At 32.7% G+C, this 22,126-nt stretch overlaps 1 protein-coding gene across 35 annotated transcripts in view; it reads left to right on the top strand.

Moving 5' to 3' along the window:
• Window positions 1–22,126, top strand: part of Ppfia2 (PPFI scaffold protein A2) — a 440,250-nt gene that overhangs the window by 411,512 nt on the left and 6,612 nt on the right. For 22 of the 35 annotated variants that reach the window (XM_078053063.1, XM_078053070.1, XM_078053076.1 and 19 more), the window contains 6 exons: window positions 8,818–8,880; window positions 9,993–10,022; window positions 11,586–11,779; window positions 13,988–14,085; window positions 19,520–19,695; window positions 20,983–21,051. In XM_078053063.1, coding sequence (XP_077909189.1) covers window positions 8,818–8,880; window positions 9,993–10,022; window positions 11,586–11,779; window positions 13,988–14,085; window positions 19,520–19,695; window positions 20,983–21,051 — 630 coding nt within the window. The remainder of the gene's footprint in view (window positions 1–8,817; window positions 8,881–9,992; window positions 10,023–11,585; window positions 11,780–13,987; window positions 14,086–19,519; window positions 19,696–20,982; window positions 21,052–22,126) is intronic. The other 13 variants (XM_078053068.1, XM_078053069.1, XM_078053074.1 and 10 more) reach the window with 1 other exon arrangement.

Genomic DNA, 22,126 nt, shown 5'->3' on the forward strand with positions numbered 1-22,126 from the left:
AAATCTGCTTACTTGTAATGTATAAATCACCAATCCTTTTTATAATTTGTCCCTAAACATTAGGTAAATTAACAAAAGAAGCAGGCATCAATGATGAGAACTTTGAACACAAAGAGAAACTCAAAAATAATACTTCCTTCTTTCTTTATTTCATTCCTGAATTACATATTTTGTTGATAAAGGATATGGTTTCTGATGTTAACAAGATTCTACAATCCCTTTTTTTCTTTTTTTAATTTGTTCGTTTTAGGTATACATGACAGTAGAGTATATTTTGACATACATACATGAAATATAAGTTCCCCTTCTTGTGGTTCTACGGGATGTGGAGTTACACTGGTCATGTATTCATATATGAACATAGGGAAGTAATGTCTGTTTCATTCTACCAGGTCTTATACAACATAATAACATATAGAAGAATAAGATAAATTTGGAAGAGGGTAAAAGTCAGAAAAGTGATATTTTATTGCAGTTCTCAGGCACAAAATTAACCTGAAGATAACTTTTTTATATATAGTCTTAAACAAATTTAAAGAATTTGCTTCATCTCTATCATATTTATACTATTTTTCTTTCCAATATTTTAGATTCTAATGACATAAATTCAAGGTCAAATTTAAAAGACTTACATCTATTTTGCATAATTCCATTTTAATGTCTTTCTAAATACCATGTAGGATATATATATATATATATATATATATATATATATATATATATATACACACACACATACACACACAAACATATATGTGTATGGATATATACATACATATATTCTATAAATAAACTAAATATATATACTTCATCATAAAAACTCTTAACTATAATATTATTTTTAAATGAAGATAATAGCTCTTTACTGTAGCTAGAGTACTGCTTGAGCAATACTCATAAATTCATAATACACCTAAAATGAAAACTGAAAAGGCCATTAAATTGTTGTAAACAATTTCAGATCTGATGAATTTCCTGACTAATTTTAGCTGAGAAAAGCATCACAACTGGTTTATTTCAACACTCTCTTCTGAAGATCACGTGTTAAAAAAAAAGCCTTCAAATTCTGCATAAATTACAGCAAAGTCCCAAATTCTAGATTAAAAAATTAGATATACTTTTATTATTTTTATTTAACAACAGGATTCATTCCTTAATGGAACAAATAAGCACTATTTTTCTAAAAATGTTTAACAGAGACAGTTTTAACTACAAAATATTAATGATAAGACTACACTCAATTGTTTACAGAACGGGAGAAGTGGAGAGAGCTTATGAAACTCTTCTGGATCTCACCTCAGTCCACCTCAAAGGCTTTTTTCCTCAGATGCAGATTCCAACAATGCAGAATTACTTTCAGTGTCTTAAATTTCTGTACCACTTATGAGCCTTTGCAATAGCTTTTTCTGCAATTGCTCAGCCTGGAACTTTCTTCCCACCAGAATCACGAGACACCCCACAATTCATCCATCCAGAGGTATCATATAATGCCTCTGAAAAGTCTCTGCTGAACTTGCAGAGTCTGGATTTGGCTCCTCTCCTGAGTTACCATTGTTTATTTATGGAAACCATTTTAAAGTTCTCTCTTCTTGATTCATCCCCCAGCAATAATAGTATAAATGTTTGTTATTTAACATAGCACATTATTGAATCCTTCTCTTTTGACATTTAGTAACAGAATATGATTATATTCCTCATTTCATTAAATATTAAATTGCAATATAATTTTTAATTTCTGTATATCTTTATGGAGACACTATTGATATTTTTCTTGTATAATAATTTTCATTATGTGTAAAATCTGTACGTGTAACATATTATTTCATGACCTATGTTTATTTGCATAGCAATATTTGTATATAGAGCATTTATATTCTTAACACTTATAAATTTAATTTCCAAATTGCTTTGTGTTACCATTTTCCCTCTTTTTGTCAGCTTCAGTTAAAATTACTATTAACAGGGCTGAGGTTGTTGCTCAATGGTAGAGTGTACTTGCCCAGCACATGGAAGGCACTGGGTTCCATCCTCAGCAACACATTAAATAAATAAATAAACAAACAAATAAAGTTTTTAAAAAATACTAGAAAAGTTGAATTTTTAAAATGTTTTGTTTGATCTAGTACACACACGGATTGTCTATTCCCAACCTTTTCAGTTTTTCCTTAGAATTATAGGAATATTTATCTTTTTATTAATTATAAAAGTTCTTTATTTACAGGGGATATGTGCCATCTGCCAACTATTGATGCAAGATACATGAGACAAGTTGTATCTCAAGTTTTAAAAATTATATACTAAATTATTCTTTTACCCCATTTACATGAAAAATTTACTCATTTCCCATATATTACAAATAAGTTTTGCTTCATGAAACAAAAGGTTTACATAAAATTGTAGTCTGTTGATGAGGATGTGGGAGAAAGGCACACGCATACATTTCTGGTGGGACTGCAAATTGATGCAACCAATCTGGAAAGCAGTAAGGAGATTCCTTAGAAAACTTTGAATGAAACCACCATTTGACCCAGCTATCCCACTCCTTGGTTGATACTCAAAGGACTTAAAAACAGCATACTACAGGTACACATCCACATCAATGCTTATAGCAGCACAATGCACTAAATTGTGGAGCCCTTCAATAGATGAATGGATAAAGAAACTGTGATATAATATTTCATTATGTATATATATATATATACATAATGAAATATTACTCAGCATTAAAAGAGAATAAAATTATGGCATTTTTAGGTAAATGGAGTTGGAGAATATCATACTAAGTGAAGTAAGCCAATCCCAAAAAACCAAAGGCCAAATTCTCTCTGATAAGTGGATGCTGGTCCATAATGGGGGTGAAGGCCATGGGGAAAATAAAAGAATTTTGATGGGGCAAAGGGGAGGGAGAGATGGGAAGGGGACATCAAGATGGTGAAATGAAATGGACATTATTCCCCTAGGTACATGTATGACTGCACATATGGTGTGATGCTAAATCATGTACAACCAGAAATGAAAAGTTGTGCTGCAATTGTGTACAATGAATCAAAATGCATTCTGCTGTCATATATACCTAACTAAAATTAATTAATTAATTAGTTAGTTATATCTAATTTAACCAGGCATAAAGACATATGCCTGAATTCTCAGATACCTGGGAGGCTGAGGTAGGAGGATGGCAAGTTTGAGGCCAGCTTCCTCAACCTGGGCAACTCTGTTTCAAAATAAAATAAAGAGAGGCTGGTTATGTTGCTCAATGTAGAGTGCTTACCTAGCATGTGCAAGGCCCTGGGTTCAAACCCTAGTACCACACACACACACACACACACACACACACACACACACACACACACCTAATTCATAAAACAAAGATTGACGTCTTAGATATTACCTAAAATTATGATAGGATTTATATGTAGAAAATACAATTTGTGTTTTAAAAGAAATGTTGTCATATCTCTAAGAACACTTATATTAGTTCGAATCATGGAAACATGTTTGTATCTTTAGGTTCCCGTGTTTTAGTCAGGAGTGTCTATCTAGGATAGGTGTGTGTGTGTGTGTGTGTGTGTGTTAGGGCTTTCTGTTTTGTTTTGTTATTAGCTGACTAGAGCTTCAGTCTGATTCTGCCTCCTTTCCTGTCTACATGAAATGAACTGGACCCCACAAGGAAAGTCTGAAGGTCACCTTTATTATTTCCTTGGGCCAGCCCTAATCTTCCAGCTTTCTTTTTCTTTTTCCTAAACTACTATTACTGAGGAAGACCTTTTACCTAATTGAATAGGGATGGAAATAATCAGCTAATTAAAATTCAGATCAAAAGAGATGTCACAAAGAAAAAAAATCAGTCTTTCATCTTAAGTTAGAAGTATTCAGATACTCAGCCATTTGCAAATTTAGAGGATGCCTCTGGGACTTAGAGCAGTTTCCAATGCCTGGAGTTTCACACTATCTATGACCTCATTCAGTAAGTCTTCCCTTTTCCTAGTTCAGCTTTTTATGATGTTATTATTTCTTTATTTTTAAGTGATAACTTCTAGATAACTCAAAGAGATATGTGAGTGCAAATCCTTCTGGACAGTTATACTTTCCTCCTCAAACTTTGATAAAATTGTATCTCATTGATTTTGTGTTTTCAGATTTGCCTTTATCTGGTCTTTTCAAATAATTTGACTTCCTGTTTATATGTGAGCAAAAATACTTTTTTAATGTAATATTTATTTAAATCACATAATCCAAAAAGGAAATAGCAAGTGCAGTGGAAATAAATAGTTTTGGAAACAAAGGTGAATGATCTTTGACAACCATATTTTTCAACAGTTTTGTACAAAAACATAAGGGATAAAGCAGGCATTAGGTCCCACAATGTATAAGGGAAATAAAAAGTATTTATTGAACCAAGGATTTGCTTCAGTGGAAGTTGCTTAGTAAAGTCTCAGCAATAGAAATCAGTGGAATTACAGCAAAACCAACTTCAATAATCAATAACAATGGCTAAAAGTCAGCCACTGTTTTGAGTTTCTTGTAATAACTCATCCAAGCTTCATGTTCTCACCCTTTGAGAATGGGACTTTTATTTGTCTCTTTTACAGATGGGGAAAACAGATATAGAGAAGTGACTCGGTTAGGGTGACACTCATGTGTCCTTTGACCCCAAATGTGAGCTCCTTCTTTCCTTCTCTGCACTGGTTTTCCTTCTTTCTTACTGCATTCTTTCAGCCTGCTTTGATCTTCTTTTCATTTTTACTAGCCTCATAAGTCTCAATACTGAGTATAAAATGAGGTATAGTTAGATAAATTAAATAAATGAGAAAAAAAAGCTCTTAAAATGAGAAGCAAAAATCCAAAGGGGGAGAAATATAAATCTAGACATTGAAGCATAAAATGTAAATTTCAAGTTACTTTAATTTGTAATTCAATTACAAATTACAGTATAAAATAATACTTAAAAATGACCTAGGTCATAACAAATGTTACTTGGAACACCATAAGATTTAGGATGATTCTGAGATCTAGCTGATATTTACTGATCCTGTATCTCTGACAGCAAGAGAGTTTTCCTGTGGTTCATTTTCATGAGTTGTTCCTTAAGTTCATTTTAATATTTATTCTTCTGTCATAACTTTTTCAGAATGATTTAATTGGGCAAGTACTTGGATTCTTCATATTAATTAGGACTTTTCTCCTCAGTTCTCCTTTGATAATACTTTCTAAGTACTCTATCTGTACTAAAGAGGCAGATGAGGCACCTCTAGGCTAGCACAAGATTTAAGGAAGTTCCAATGGTCTTGTGCCAAACTTGCATTTGAATCACACTGAAAGTGAGTGCTTACTTAAATTGAGCAACCAGGGATTTCACTTGCTGAGTCCCAGTCCTGTGTCCTACTATACTATAATTTAAAGTTCTCCATGTTTTTTTGTATGAAATATGTGCTTTTAGTTTCACTTAAGAGATGAAGAATCTGAAATTTAGAGAGGTTTAGAAAGGTCTCGGGGTAGTTAATACAAAGGGCCCATTCTAGAACTCAAGCCTCCTGATGATAATTTGATAACAGGAATTGAATTTTTATAAATCATCTGTTAGGCTCAGATGATATTAGCCATAAGAATGACTACTATTTTGCATTCCCCCGTTCAGATATTTGAGGGTTTGCAACACAGGCTGCCAGCCACGGTGAGTAAATGATGCTCAGGGCTCTCAGAGGACCACAGGCAGTTTCTGTGAGGTTTCTTCTTTATGCTTTTCCAGCCCACTGTTTGTATTTTCTTTACCTTTGATTCCATGGCACCTTATGTCTTTGGTTGCTCAAAGCCCCTTGCTGTAGCTATTCTGTTAGAGACATTCTTCTCTGAAACTCTGGGCTCTAAACTGCTCTTTCATAATACAACCAGAGGAAGGTGGAAAGAACACAATCTGAATATTTCACTTACTTTATGTGGACTTGCTTGTAAAAGAAGCTCATTAAAACCTCAACTATTGAGTTGTGTAGCTAGCTATCTTGTGGGTTACTTTACTAGATTATAGGCAGACAATGCTCTTTACAGGTAAAACCCCACATCAAATGGGAACATCTGACATACAACAACATTTGCCAACAACATTTCAGTAAAATGCCCTGGATATATACTCATTTTTTCAAGTAAAGATAACAGATTATAAAACATACTTTCCAGCACGTTCCAGAATACAGTGGTAAACTGGCAAACATAGACTTTAAAATAACCTGAGAGAGACTATACAAATTTCTATTACAATATGAGATAATACTAGACAAGTTTCTTTTGGAAGGAGTGAAATTTTTATTGTTTGGATACAGAAGTAAAGTAGAAGTTACAGAAACTAGTATAAATAGGACTGGCTTAAATGATTTTTTTCCCTCAAATATTCATCATTTTTGAACAAAACTACAGCCACTCTGACAAAGCACTGTGATCAACAAGTGTACAGAGATTGTAACAGATGAGTTTGAAGTCTTCTTAGTACAGTACACTCTTCCTAGGTCAATAAATACAATTATCTTCCAAATGATCTGATGTTTAATATATGCCTATACAGCTGTCTGTTTATAATGAACACCATTCCAAAATCCTCTTAGAAGGGAGGGATTTTAAATGACATAAATGGCTCCTGTATTCTAAAATGTGTTTTCTAAATGTGCACATATTTTGCTTATAGGGAAAAATGGGCTATCCTTCAAATTCTAAAGCAATAAGAGAATGAGAATTTTATACATGTGATATCTAACATTTAGAATTATGATTTACTTTTTATTATAAATCTCTATTATCCAACTCCCTTTGTTGTCCAAATATATATTATCTTATATATATCTTAGCCTGTCAGACACACACACACATCATTTATATGATATTTCATTTATATAAAAAAATTCACAATTTAGTTTATATATGGTCACATTTTAAATTATATTGAATTAAATTATTTATAATACAAACAAAGTTAGCCATGGTATTATGCAAGTGGTAGAAAAGGACACAGTGAACTATAGTGCTGACTTATATGAGGTTGGGCATCAACTTTACTGTTTCCAATTCTTTAAAATTGGACCCATTCCGAAACAAGTTACAAGTCAAATCATAAAAAGTAAATTTCATGAGTATTTGGACAACCTTGAAGTATTCTTAAAGATATCCCAGTGAAATGGTAGATTCTGATAAATGGTAGAATTTGATGCGAAGTGTTTACAATAACCAGTACTATAAATAATGTACTGATTCTATATGTTATTATAGGGACTTTGAATTAGAAATTGTTCATTATTCAGTATATAATGTTATGGAAATTGTGGTCAGCAAGAGACCAAGCACCACTGGGCAGGTTGGAGAATATTTACTCGAGGGGACCCAGTTGAGCTAGCTAGTGCTCTGAAGGTCTAGGCCCAGAGTTGCAATTACATGGGACATTTATAGGAAATTTGACATCATTTCTTAACCATTACAACATTGGTGGGTTTGAATTCTTGGCCTATGTGTCCAAAGACCATGCACAAGGAATTTGCAACAAGTAGTTCACAGGTGTAGAACAAAGACAGTAAAATACTTGCAAGTAGCCTTTACCACAGGCAGCAGTCACTCAAGATGACTTGAGTTTATCTCCCTAAGAATTCTATTTATAAGAATTAAGCCTACAAGTTTATAGTTTAGGCTGCAGTTAATTAGCATGTAACCGACAAGACAATTTATACTAGCAGTTAAGTGATGAAGCTACATTCCAACAGCGGTTCAGAAAATTACAAAATATAAGAAGAAATGACTCTTCACAGAAACCTGTTGAATCTCTGGCCTTTAAAGCCTGACCCAGGGGTGTTTACATTTCATGAGGGAGTCATGAGACTCCTAAAGACAACTTTTTACAATCCAATAGATAAGGACCAAGGATTAATTGAACTCCCTGTAGAGAAGCTGACAAGGGAGTGGGGGAAATTAACCCTTTCCCCAGGTGTTTGTTCTTTATCATAAGGTTATTAAAATTTCACTTTATTATCAAGTTTGGTTTCTCCATCACAATAGAACTAATATAAAATGTTGACTTATTTAGAAATCAAAGGGGACTTCATAATATGATAGTTGTTTTTTTTTTTTTTTTGCATTGTAGAATAGGATTTTTTTTCCTTCTATAATGGTATAGGATACTGTTGAAGAATAAGGAAATGTATATGTTTTGCAATTTGACAGTTAATTTTAGTGAGACTGAAATATCTTTTATTAAATAAAAATAGCACTTTATTTATTTTTCATTTATAAGCATACAGAAAAATTACATGAATCCTGAATTGCAAAAGAAAAAAAAAAATCATCTGGAAAAAGCTGATGCTGATTTCCAGACAAGCCCTTTCAGCTTTATATTGACAGTCATTTTTTTCTCTATTCAAAGACACTGATGAATCAAGATTATGTGAATGAAATTTTGATAATAATGCAACAAACCATGTTCCATCATGTTTAAAACAATAAAACTGGATTCTTCTCTAATCAGTTCTTCATTATTACAGAAATTGAGCTCTTAATTATATACCTTTGAAATGCAAAATTTGATACTTCCCTTTTTCTGATTAATAATCACAGAAGTGTCTTTGAAAGCTATCCCATGAGCTTTACTGCAAGCCTCTGTCTATTTAATCCCCATTAGTAGAAGAAAAAGGGAGCCCTGAGCCAAACACCCAGGCTGTCTGTCCTGCATGCTACTAGGGCAGGGGCACTGTGGCCAGCTGAGATGCTGTTACTCACAGAGGTGCTGCCTTTCTCTTTACTCTCTTGCCTCCTGGATTCCTTGCTTCTCTCTGGGCTCCTCCCTAGCCTTCAGGCAACGTTTGGGTGACCCATGAAGAAATGGAAAATCTTGCAGCTCCAGCAAAAACGGTTAGTCTTTACTGCTTTATTGAAGCTGAAGGAAAAGTTATTTTATTGCTATTTGGATTTAAAAACTAATTTACTTTAGGTTGCCTTTATATGACATGCAAAGATAACTAATATTTTTGTTGCAATTTTATTTTACAACACTGATTTGACATATTTAAATGAAACAGTGTTGGATTGCCATAAAGTAGCAAATATCGTAAGTTTGTAGTATGCCAACAATAAATACTTGCCATTGGGTACATTAACAGGTCTCAGCATGTTACCAGTCCAAATTAAGCTTGTTATAGAAAAGTTTAGATTGAATCCTCATTTAAAAAAATAATTATGTAGTTTCTTACGCTTTAGCATCTCAGTTATTCAAAAGCACAGTTTTTAATTACTTCTTGGGACCTCTACTTATCAATTTTTAAAACACAATGTTATACATAGTCACTGTTCATATGAAGTAGCAAAGTTGGGCACATCATATATTTTAACTTTAGCCACTTCTTTTTTAATTCAACGTCCTTTCAGTTTTATCTCTATTTGGAACATTGATTTTCTAGAAGTTTATGTTGGATAAAATAAAATTTCAAATACTAATTTCATTGTTTGGTTTAGTTTTGTTGTACTCGATTTTTGTTTTATTTTGTTGGCTGTTGTTGAAATCCATTTGATTACCACAAAGTATTAAAAATATAGTTACTCTTTTTGCTTCAGTAATGTATTCTGTGTAATATTTCTCTATCATATATATGTAATTATATATTATCAGAAGTTTGTATTATAGCACATTACATGTGGAAAATTATATGCTGAAGAATTAAGTAGATTTGGAATGACCAGGTCAAATGTTTGCAATATCATGAAAATCCATTATGTATCAATATATTTAAAATTAAATTAGAATTAATTCAGAGCTATATTGTTGCTCTGTATTCCCTCTTGATCTGGGAAATTAATAGTTGTACATTGTAGTAAAAATCTCTAAATATGCTTATGTAATGATAATATTTTATATAAAAACGTTGCTTTTGCTAGGAAATATTTCTGTATTCATTTGAATTTCTGTATTCATTTGAAATTAACTTATATTTACCTGCTTTATTAATCATTTCCTGCTGCTAACACAGAAAGAATCTGAGGAAGGAAGCTGGGCCCAGGTAGGAAATTTATGTGCTTTAAGCCAAGTATCATTTAGTAGGCTATGAGGATAAAAATTAGGAAACTACCGTAAGTCATATCTGAAATATTTGAAATTTTTACTTATCTCAATATTAAGCTGATATGGATGCTTAAATCTATGTTACATGTGTCTTTTTAAATAGGATATTTTGCAAATAATATCATAATCATTTCATAACTGGTTTCTATGGCAGGGTAATTTTATTTCTTCCCCAAAGAATGATCTGTAACTTCAGTATCTCTGAAATCACCCCTGGATGTATTTTAACAGGAATCACCCAAGTTGGATCTATGGGGGGAAATTTAAAAGGCTAATTTGGAGTTCTATAAGCTTTAAGGTATCCTGTAGAGTGTATGAGGACTGGGGCTCATACAGGTGCATGAGGGACAGGTGTCAGCACTGCAGACTGCATGTCAAGAAGACACTGCCTTTTACTACAGTGACCATAGGCAACAAGCATCTATGCTTTCGATAAACATGTTTGTAAGGAAGCTGCACATTTTCTACAGAATTTCTAGATGTTGGATAACTAAAAGAATAAACATGTTATGATCAGCATGATTCAAACGTGAACATAAGAAAAGTTTGAGTAATATTATTAGGACCTATATTTAAGCATATTGTCATAACTTAGAATTACATTGAATTTTGATCTTATTAAGAGTTTTATCAATTTTAAAAAAGGGAAGCTCCTAGATTTTCACTAGGTATATAAGTTATAAGTATGAACTTCTGGTTTGATTTTTATGTAGTAAAAAAACATGTATAAATAGAATTTTATAGGAAATTCTGTATTAAGAGAGAGATAAAAATATCCTTTAAAAATGAGTTTAGTGGTGATCGTTGATTTGATTTTTATTTTAGTAGTTGTACCAAGTTCAGTTCTTATTACTATATTAAAGAATTAGATTATCTTTCATAGTTTTGAATCATGCCCTACTTCTTTAAGTACAGTTTAAATTGATTGATTTCTAGAAAGACCTTCGATTATGGTCTTTATGAAATGCTACCCACATGCTCTTCTAGGGAATAATAATTTTGATTTAATGCTTCAGCACTCTGTCTGCCTAACCTCATTGCTTTTTTCTCTATTTGTTGAAGCTTTAATTTCATATCCAGGTTCACTATTACACTGGCAATGGTTGCATTGAAAAGAGGGAAATGTTGGAGTACTGGCTGACAGATATAAACAAAGTTAAATAGACCCATTAATATAAAGAAGGAATCTTGAAGCTCAAAACTCATAGTATATCTCTAATTCGAATTTATTTATTAACAAATTACATATTTAGACAAAGTATAATTCCTTTTGATAATATAAAGTGAGCAGTCAATTGTGTTCTATAGGCAAATAATTTGATAAATGTAGTCGGAGTTCCATTTTGTATGAAAGTAAATTGAATATTTATAGGCGTAATATTATTTCTCCAGTGTTTTCATGTCAGAGTAATTAAATATCAGTTATAATAATGGATAATATCCTCCAATTACCATCTCACTTTATTGGTTAAGAAACTTGACTGCTATAAAACAATTCTAGTGTCCGGTTTTTCTACAGACCCTGGCTTATGGAGACATGAACCATGAATGGATTGGAAATGAATGGCTTCCCAGCCTGGGGTTACCTCAGTACAGAAGTTATTTTATGGAATGCTTGGTTGATGCAAGAATGTTAGATCATCTAACAAAGAAAGATCTTCGCGTCCATTTAAAAATGGTGGATAGTTTCCATCGGTAGGTGTTTGCCAAAGAATATTAAAGTGAAACAATAAATAATGTGTATGTTAGTAAAACAAAAATAGATGTTTGACACATAAAAAAATGTGCTATTCAAAATATCTGTGTTCATCTACTTGGAAAAATATTTCCAGGCAGCAGGGGACAGAGATTGCAATGTAGAGCTGTGTTTGTATTATATACCCAAAATTTGTGGAAATATGCCAACAGAAAATTTAATTTTCATAGAGCCTAAGTTGATTTTGGGGGGGCTGAATCTTTAGGAAATTCCATGTTTATAGGTTTTCTAGGTGTATATATATATTTATATGTATATAAATAATATATGTAATATATATATATATATAATATATTACATATATTATATATATATTAAAATTGTTTATTAATAATAAGTAAATATTTGTTATTTCAACCCTATAAATATATGTAGTTATAAGTTATAATTTAGGGACATACTTGAAAATGCTTGAAAAAGAATTCTTCTATAAAGGGCATATTTATGCCTTTTGTTTTTTAGTGCTTTTGCATATTTGTACATCAATTTTCAAAACAAAACAAAACACTTGATTGTGTTGCTGGATATCTATGAGGACCCAGATGATTGAAATGCAATCTCCTTGTTTACCAGGTAGCTGGCAGAGTGGCCTTACTATACTAGACCATAAGTGCTATGTTGCAGCCTGATATCCTCCTACTCTGTGTTCCAGAAGGTATAAGTTGGAGATGGAGGTGTTGACAGGTCTGGTTTCTTCTGAGACCTCTCTCCTAGACTTGATAGGCACCTTCTCTTTGTGTCTTCATGTGATCTTTCTTCTTTGAGTCCCTGCTAATGCTGTCTCTGTCGGCATTTTTCCTCTTATAAAAACACCAGTCATTAGATTGGGAACCACCCTAGTGGTTCCATTTAATGTAATTACCTTTTTAATATCCTCATCTCCAAATACACTGACATCCTCAAGTATTGGGGATTAGAGCATCATTGTATGAATTTGGGGAGAACATACTTCAGCCCAGGTGCAGGTGTCCCTCCCTCCCTTCCTCCCTCCCTCCCTTCTTCCCTTCCTTTCTTCCCTCCTTCCTTTCTCTGATTCTGAAATATTTAACTCAGCATTGTTTTTTTTTAAAATGCAGAGCTTAGAAATGCATCTAACATTTACATGTCACCTGGTATATATATATAAATGTGTGTAATTTTTAACACTTAAATTTTATCAATAGCTAATGATTGTGCTTATAAACCTAGAGATTTTTTTTTTCCCTATCACACTGCCATGGATCTTATATCTAATAACACAAAAATCTTCTAGTTTCTTCTCTCTGAACATCACTAAAGTCAGGATTTTCTTTTCATACTCAAGGCTGTTCCCCGTTAATTGGTTTTCCTATCCCCTGGGATTACCTATTTTCCCCATGTCCTTTTTTTGCCAAGAGACCTTTCTTCTCTAAATGCAAAGCTGGAAACACCCCACTCTGCTTATATAACAGTGTTCCTCCTACATCCTGGCCTGGGTTTACATTCTGGAGGGAATGCCTCACTGTCACAACACCTCTGACATTCATCTGCAAGCCTATTTTAGTGATGCTGGAACATTTTCCTTAATAACCATTTTCCTGCTACCTGATCTTTTAAGGATCAATTTTCTGCTCTTCCTTTCCACATAAAGTCTCAATATCTGCTGAATCTTTCTCCCCTGTAATACTCGGTTATCAGAGTTGTTGACTGTTCCTTTTCCTATTTTGTTCTCTATTGTATTACTGAAATTACTCATGTCTTATGCTTATTTTCTCCTCAGCTTAAAAACAGGGTATCCATTTCTAACAATTTTCCTTGTATCTCCTTCAGGTGACTTTAATTTTTTTTTGTAAATGAGTAAAATATGAATTTGTTAGCACATAATGTAGAGAGAGCTAAATGGAAGGCAAAGACGTATAGATGAACAACATGACCCAGGTTATTTTCGAAGCTGTATTTCTTATTTTGCAAATAATTTTTTTCCTCTTTAGAAAGAAAATGCTTTGTAAGCATTGTGTGCCTAGAATAATTATAAACTTATTTCCTTCCAATACTAGAGTACTGAATTGGAAATGTAATTTATCAACCAGATGCCCTAAGAAATTGTGCATAGTGTTGCCTAGTATTCAGCAAAGGAGAGTCTCCACCTGCTGAGTAAATTTAATGTGTTATTTTTTTTTTAATAACAGAACAAGTTTACAGTATGGAATTATGTGCTTAAAAAGGTTGAATTATGACAGAAAAGAACTAGAGAGAAGACGAGAAGCAAGCCAACATGAAATAAAGGGTAATATGTCTGTCTTTCATATCAAATTCCTTTTCTCTGATGTTTTATATTTTCTTTCTTTTTTTTTGGTATATACATTGCAATGGTCATTAAACAGCATACCTTTTTGGTTAGAAGTGTCATTGTCATTTGTTTTCCTAATTATAACACAGGAAAGGAAATTGTCACATTATAGAATGAATATTTCATTTGGGACATATTATTGATTTTTTGAATGGAGATTTATCACTCTGGACCTGTTAATTTTGTTTATATTGAAAATATCTCCATGCAGATGTTTTTGTCAAACTTTTAATGGAACACTGTTGTTATGATTCAGAGAAACATGGATATTTACTCTTTATTGCAATTCTACTTTGACTTACATAATTTAATTTTTCAGAACCCCAAAATTTTCTTTTGGATTATAATTACACATATAGAAGTTTTTCCTCTAGAAACTAAATTAGTGCATCAATAATTTTAGCTGAGCATGATTTTAGGAACATTGTTAATTGCTGCAACTACTCTGTATACAAAACTGGTTAATTCAAATACCAAGAACCGAATATTGCAAATGTATTGAGAAGTATTATATTTAATAATTAAATAGTGTATTAGTTTTGTGTTACTATAACAAAATACCTAAGGCATATTAATTTTATTTATTTTTTTGGGGGGGATACCAGGGATTGAACTCAGGGGCCCTCAACCACTGAACCACATCCCTGTCCCTTTTTTATATTTTATTAAGAGACAGGATCTCACTGAGTTGCTTAGTGCTGTGCTGGTGCTGAGGTAAGCTTTGAAATCATGATTCTACCCAGCCACTGGGATTACAAGCATGCATGCCTGACCTGAGGCATATTAATTTTAAAACAAAAAGAGGTTCATATATGTCCCTTTTTGGAAGACTGAGAGTCCAAATACCATGGCTCCGGACTTTGCCAAGGCCCCCTTGACTATGTCACCTCAGGGTGGATGACAATGGTGGGAGCATAGTGGTAACAAGAAATCACATCACTGACATGAAGCCAGAAAGTTGGGCGGGGGGTGGGGTACTTGCAGGATCAAGTTTCTACAAAAATCCATCCTCTCCAGAGAACTACCAAGGGATCCCAAGAATCACCTTCATCCCTTAGGAGGGCAGTGCCCTCAATGGACCACAGGGCCTCTAACTAGGCCCTACCTCTGATCCAAGCTTCCAACACACGAAACTAAGGAACACACTAAAGCCATTTCAAATATAGCAACAATCTAAATGTTGAACATCTTCATGTGCAGGGGGAAAGAGGAATAGAGCTGGAGTTGTGGCTCAGTGGTAGAAGCACTTGCCTCCCATGTGTGAGGCCCATCCTCAGCAAACACATAAAAATAAATAAATAAAAATAAAGATATGGTGTCCATCTACAACTAAAACCAAATTAAAAAGAAGAATACATTAAATTTTATACTTGTTAATGACGACTGAATGTTCCTTATTGTTGTTGAAGGACAAAAATTAATTAAAACTTAATTTTTGGACATAAGAATAAGTGTATATTGACCTTTTTTGGGTAAAATTTATCAATCCACTGAAGTTTCTTAAAGGAGGGGGAAAAGGTTTATTAATAGAAATACAACCAAAAATTATTTAGGGTATTTTTGAATATTAAATTACTTATTTTTCATCTCTGTTTGCATTTTCTCTTACCTAAAAATTGATACATGCAGGCATTTCATTAAATTCAGTAGGTGTTTTTATGTCACATTACCTATTCAGTGAGGCCTGATTCTCTGTTTTTATCTTAACATCATTTGGGGACTACTTTCGATAAGAACATATTTTACATGTTACTCCCTCTTTCTCAATATTAAAATGTAGCACCGTTTTATTCTTTATTTAAGGTCACCTATTTTAGACCTCCATAATCTTCATTTGTGTCAGAAATTACTTTTTTTCCTGATAGTTCTTAGATGGTACATTAGTTCTTGTGGACCGTGCTTGAATGTATGTTGGAATTACTGGTTAAAAATATTTTTCTGTATATGGTTCATTGAAGAGTAACTAGACACACGTGGATTTCTCCTAACACTTCATTGGCTCATGACTGAGGAGCAAGAAAGTGTTTTTCCACTATCAGAATCGAGTTGTTTGATTTTGTTTCATTTTGGAGACCTAGGAAAAAATTGTAGGTCTTTTTCAGCACATTGTTCTTCAGTTGAATTGAAATTTGGAAACTAATGGACCAAAGACAGACTCCCAGAAGGCAGTGTGTATTTGACCTAACAAAGGGTGTTTCAGCTCACAAATAGATTTTGCCAATGGGAGACCACTTTCTGGTTTTCTTCCTGAAGTATTTTTTTTTCAATTAGATTTTATATAATGCCTTGTTTCACCACATGAAATGCTTCACATATAGATAGATCTAAAAGAGAAGAATTACCCATTGGGCTCTATACCAAATGTTATATTAGTATTTGGCAATTGCTGGTTAGAGTGTAGCCTTGAGAAAAACTGCCATGATTCACTATGATTATATACAAATAACCTCCATATGCTAACTAGCAATGAGTGAGATCATAAATAGCCTCTATTTCCTATAATTGATCTGGTGGCATTTACAGGAATAACACTCAACTGTAACTAGAGGTCTTGGTTAATATCTGAAGTGTTAATTAACCCTGACCTTAATAAACAGCTTTCTAAAGTGAAAAAAAAAAGTATCAAGAATGTACTAACATTTAATTTGTTGCTAGGAAACAGTCAACACTTATTGTTTAGGTCAAGAGGATTCCTACAGAACATTAAAGTCAAGGCACAAATTATGCCTGAAAACAGGTTTATAGAAAGGGGCTCTGATTTACAAAATGAAAAAAGAGTATGTTGCTCTTCTGAAAGAGTTGAATTAATGCTTTATTTGTCTTTACCCACAAAATGTATTATTTTATATATTTGAGCACTCTTGATTACAGGTATTACAATGGAAATTTTGGTTGACATATATTTGCAGAAAAATTATGGCAGCCTAACGTATCTTAGACTACCAAAACATTAACCCAATTCTAGAAAAGAACAAACACTTCTAACTCATAACTCTACCTAGGACAAAGAAAACTGGACAATTTTTAGTGTGTTTTTGATGAAAATATTTCCATTAATCTTTAAAAATAATGTTGAATTTAGTAAAATCACACAGAGAACTGTTGCTGCCACCCATACCTACCTGCCCAGCTTTTAATGTTCAAGTGCAAGATAACCAGTAGTTCCAAGAATCAGTTGCTGTCAAAAGCAGCTGATAATGTAACCAAAATATAATACTAACCAACTCACATCCCATTTTCTGAGGCTTCACACCTCAATCAAAAAAGCTAATGCAAACTCAGAGGAAAACCTGCACTTCAGAACTCATCACTGGAGACCCAGCAAACTTATAACATAAAATTCCCTACTTACTAAAGGTCAATGAGAAATTTGACCTCCTTTGCTTTGCTAAAGACATGGGGAAAAAAAGAGAAAAACCTCTGAAAGGGACAATAAATATCCTACTTCCTGCAAAAATTCATTCTGCTCTGGATGAAATAGGTAGTGGTAAAAAGACTGGGAAGCAGACATCCCTCACCTGTTCTTCATGATTAAACCCAAAGAAAGACTTAACACCTTTCTTTTCAAATGAGATTATTCCAAGCCAAATCAGGAGTTAAGTAAAGAGATGGGGGTAGATACATCTGTAGTTTTCAGATCATATACAAATGCTTTATCGGCATCATGGATGAACAGGAACAAAAAAAGAGAACATATTTAAGAAACTTCTATTTATGACTATAATGAAGTACATTGAATAAAACAAATTTTTAACCAATAACAAATAGAAAGGATAGATAAATCAATAAAGAGCTTTAAAGGTAGTGGAAAGCAACTCAGACAACGAGGACTAGAGATCTTGGACAAAAGAGAAAATGCATAGCTAAATGGTAAACCTGACATCCTGGACTGATTCTTCCCAGTCTCATAGATCACAAGGAGAAACGGGGTTGAAATTCAGAGGTGCCCAAACTGCCAGGTTTTGAGGAACCAAGAACCTTTGGTGATAAGTTTGACATTTGTTACAACTTTTCTCCTGAAACATTGGTGAACTTTTAAGAGAAATATAATTGGTGAACTTTTAAGAGGATTAGAATTAGAAGAAAAAAAATTTTTGATGTCTGGCATTCGACTTTAAAAATCAAACAGTTCAGGTAATGGTGAAAAGGAGGAAGATCAGGAGAATAGAATCAGAAAATAAGAAGATATATTCTCCAGTTGACCTTGACACTGTGCTTCCCCTGACCCCAGAAATGAACTTTAAAACAACTATAATTACTTTACTTCTTTAATGTTAAACAGAAGCAAACTCAAGCTGGTTCTAAATGAATGCATTAGGACAAATTAATAATGCTTTTGAAAAAAAAATTAATATAAAATACTTTTCCCTCTTCCTGCAAATTCTACCTTGATATTATAGAAAATGGAAATAGGGGAAAGTAAACAGCCAAGGCTGAAAAATGTTTCTCAAAATATTTTTAAGCATTTTCTGAAAAAAGTAAAAATCTCAATCAGAAAACAAAAATTAACAGGAACACTTACTTTAATACAGGGATTTTTTTTCCTTTCTACAAGAAGGAAAAATATTTCAATGTTTTTCATTGACCCATATCCCTTAAATTTTTTTTATTTTCTATGGAGCTTTATGGTTCTTCTGACTATTTTATTAGTTTTCATGTTACATTCTGCCAACTCATAATGAGAATAAATAGAAAAGAAATGATAAAATATACTTTTCCAAGTGTTCATCTAAAAAAATGAACATATGACATTTCTCTGAAGGTTTTATTTTTAGGAAATAGAAATATAAGTGTTTTGTACCTCAATAAGCCACTAATTTTTCACAAAAGCAAAACAACTTGCAACTTGACCAGTACTTGATATTTGAATTAGTATGTTATTGGAAATAATGAATTAAAAATAGTAGGGTTCAAGTATCAGTGTACTTAGTCCCTGTTATTATTTTACTGTTCTTTTTTTTAAATAAATTACTCTATATGAGAATAAAAATCATTTAGTGTATATGCAATATTTAAGTAGCAGTTAATAAATATTTCTGATGAAGAACAGATCCTTTGCTGTTTACTCTCTCTGTGTTATCAAGACACAAATAAGAAATGTCTCCCTCTGGTGGTCAAAATGTTGAACTTCAGATGGACTCCTAGGGCTGTAGTATGAAAATAAGAAACTTTGTGACATGTTTCAATAAGTATTGTTTCAGTGATAGAAAACATTTTGAAAATGACAACTTTGTTTCTGGACTAGGTGCCTTAGGGAGTGGGCCAATCAGCATAAATGGGACTTGGTCGGATACCTGTGGTTTGTTTCAACCAGAGATTGTTTTCACTGAAGAAAGTACTACAGGCTAACAAGATGCATCTCTTTCCCCAGATGTGCTAGTATGGAGCAATGATCGAGTTATTCGCTGGATACAAGCAATTGGACTTCGAGAATATGCCAATAATATTCTTGAAAGTGGCGTGCATGGCTCACTTATTGCCCTGGATGAGAATTTTGACTACAGCAGCTTAGCTTTATTATTACAGATTCCAACACAGAACACTCAGGCAAGCCCTTTTGTGCTGGTCTTGGTTAATGTAATGACAAATTTAACTTTTAGAGGAAAAATGTGGCTCTCTGTTCACAATTCTTGTTTTTTAAATTAAACTTATTTTTAACCGATACATAAAAACATAAAAATTATACATACTAATGGGCTAATGTGATGTTTCCATATATATTATACTGTATAATATTTAAATCAGGCTAAACATATGTATTTACTCAAACATTTATCATTTCTTAGGGTAAAAGTTTCTAAATCATTTCTTCTTGCTTTTTGAACTTAACAATAGCACACCAGAACATTTTGCATCTTTGTAGTTGCAACTTAGTATCCATTAATTAACCTTCCCATTCCCTCCCCATACTTTCTCCAGCCTCTAGTGGCCACAGACTACACTCAACTGCTATGAGATGGACTTTCTTAGATTCTACATATGTCTGAAATCATGCAATACTTGTCTTTCTGTGCCTGGCTTATTTCATTTAACATATTCATAATTCTTAATAAAAGTTAGCTCAATCTTTGAAATGTGTCACTAAAATTTTAATTTCAAGCTACTAGATTTCTAGCCAAAACTAAATCATAAAATTAAACAAGAAGGGTGTTAAAGGTTTTGTAGACTAATTTCTTCCCTGAATGCCAAATTCCCAAAACAATATCCCTGACAGATGACCATCAGTCTCTTCCTCTCTGACAGGCAGTTCTTTCTATTAAATTGTCTGAATTATGCAGACACTTCACATTGGGTATGCCAGTGATTACCAAATCCAGATAATTATTTGAATCAGTGGAGTTTCATTCAAATTAAAAGTAATCTCTCCAATCTACATCATAGCTCTCTAAGAAATCAGTTATGAAGGAACAGGGCCTAGGGATTTTTTCATATCTAAACTGTCTCAAAATGACTGTTGGCCAAATTTGAGAAGTACCTGCATAACTCTGATAAAAATTTATAGTCCAACTTCACTTTTTCTTTTGTTTTGAATATTTGAAAGTTTATCTGAAATACTCAATTGAAATAAAGTAAGAAAATGGGATCAAAGATTGTTGATCTCAGAATTAGATGTGAGGCAATCTATCTACTCTTCCATGGACAAAAGAAAAAATGGCCCTCACTAGTATTTATAGCTAAAATTAGCAGTGACTTAAAGACATGGAGAAATAAAATCCTCAAGCCCCCATAACAAAACTGCAGTTTGTAATTCATTCTCAGATAAATATAACGTGTGTAATTTTTTTTAAGTAAAATGTGATTTCATTGATGGTAACTCTAACTTGTTGTCCACAGGCAAGGCAGATTCTCGAAAGGGAATACAACAACCTCTTGGCCCTGGGGACTGAACGACGACTGGATGAAGTAAGTTCTTACCCAATATTCAAAAGGGACCTTACCTGGCGGCACAAAGCCCTGAGTTCAATGCCCAGGACCCCAGAACAAAAACGAAAACTGATCTGGATCTTCAAGAGCATAGGAAAAAATGACAGAACCTCCTTACTTTTAAGGAATGGTCCTTGGAAATTAACAAAATACTTGTTTTGTGGATAGAATCTAAATTTTTCCTCATGATTATTCTTAAAGATCAAATGATATGATTTAGTTTTGGAAAGAACATTATGCATTCATAAATATATCACTTTAGCACTTAGAAACACTGAAAAGTGATTCAAATGGCAATTTTTTTTCAACATGAATGACTAAAATATTGAGCAATTTTTTTTAATTATAAGCAATTGAAACATTAACATTGATAAGTTCAGCTTTTTAATAAGAAGATTCTTGTTTCTTAAATATTATATCTTCTCAGAAAATATTAGGATATTAAAGTGAAAAAATTCAATAAATATTTTCAATAAACATTCTATGTTCAATAAATTAATCTTTTCTTTATTTTAGAGATCAATGTTGCATTTTCCTTAAAAATAAATGAAATAACATTTAACAATCAAAAGATGTAAAAGCTAAGTTCAATGCTAGAATTCATATACAAATGAGATATATATATATATATATATATATATATATATATGTTTAAGCTATATGGAAGACAGTAAACACATAAGAAACCTCTTGAGTGAATGAATGTAGGAGGTATAGTAAACCCTGTGATTGACAGAAAATTTTAGTAGTCCTGAGTTTTTTGCAAAAGTTTTCTAGAAGTGAAAAGGAAACCTTATTATGAAGTAGAAAATACAGAGATACATAATTCTATGTTGCAAACTGCAGGTGTTTCTTGGCTATAAAAGTAGGCTGTTTAAAATGATTTTTGTGAATGAACTAAGCAAATCCTAAAATAGGGCAAAAGTTCTATATTCAAATGGGCAAGGCAAATGATCTTGATAGTATAAAACCCATGCTCTTCTTTATGGAGGAGATTATGGTAGATAATCTATATTACATAATCTAACTTTTAATAAATTCATTCTTTTGTCCA

The sequence above is a fragment of the Ictidomys tridecemlineatus genome, chromosome 6 (assembly GCF_052094955.1).
Source record: "Ictidomys tridecemlineatus isolate mIctTri1 chromosome 6, mIctTri1.hap1, whole genome shotgun sequence".
NCBI classification, from domain to species: domain Eukaryota; kingdom Metazoa; phylum Chordata; class Mammalia; order Rodentia; family Sciuridae; genus Ictidomys; species Ictidomys tridecemlineatus.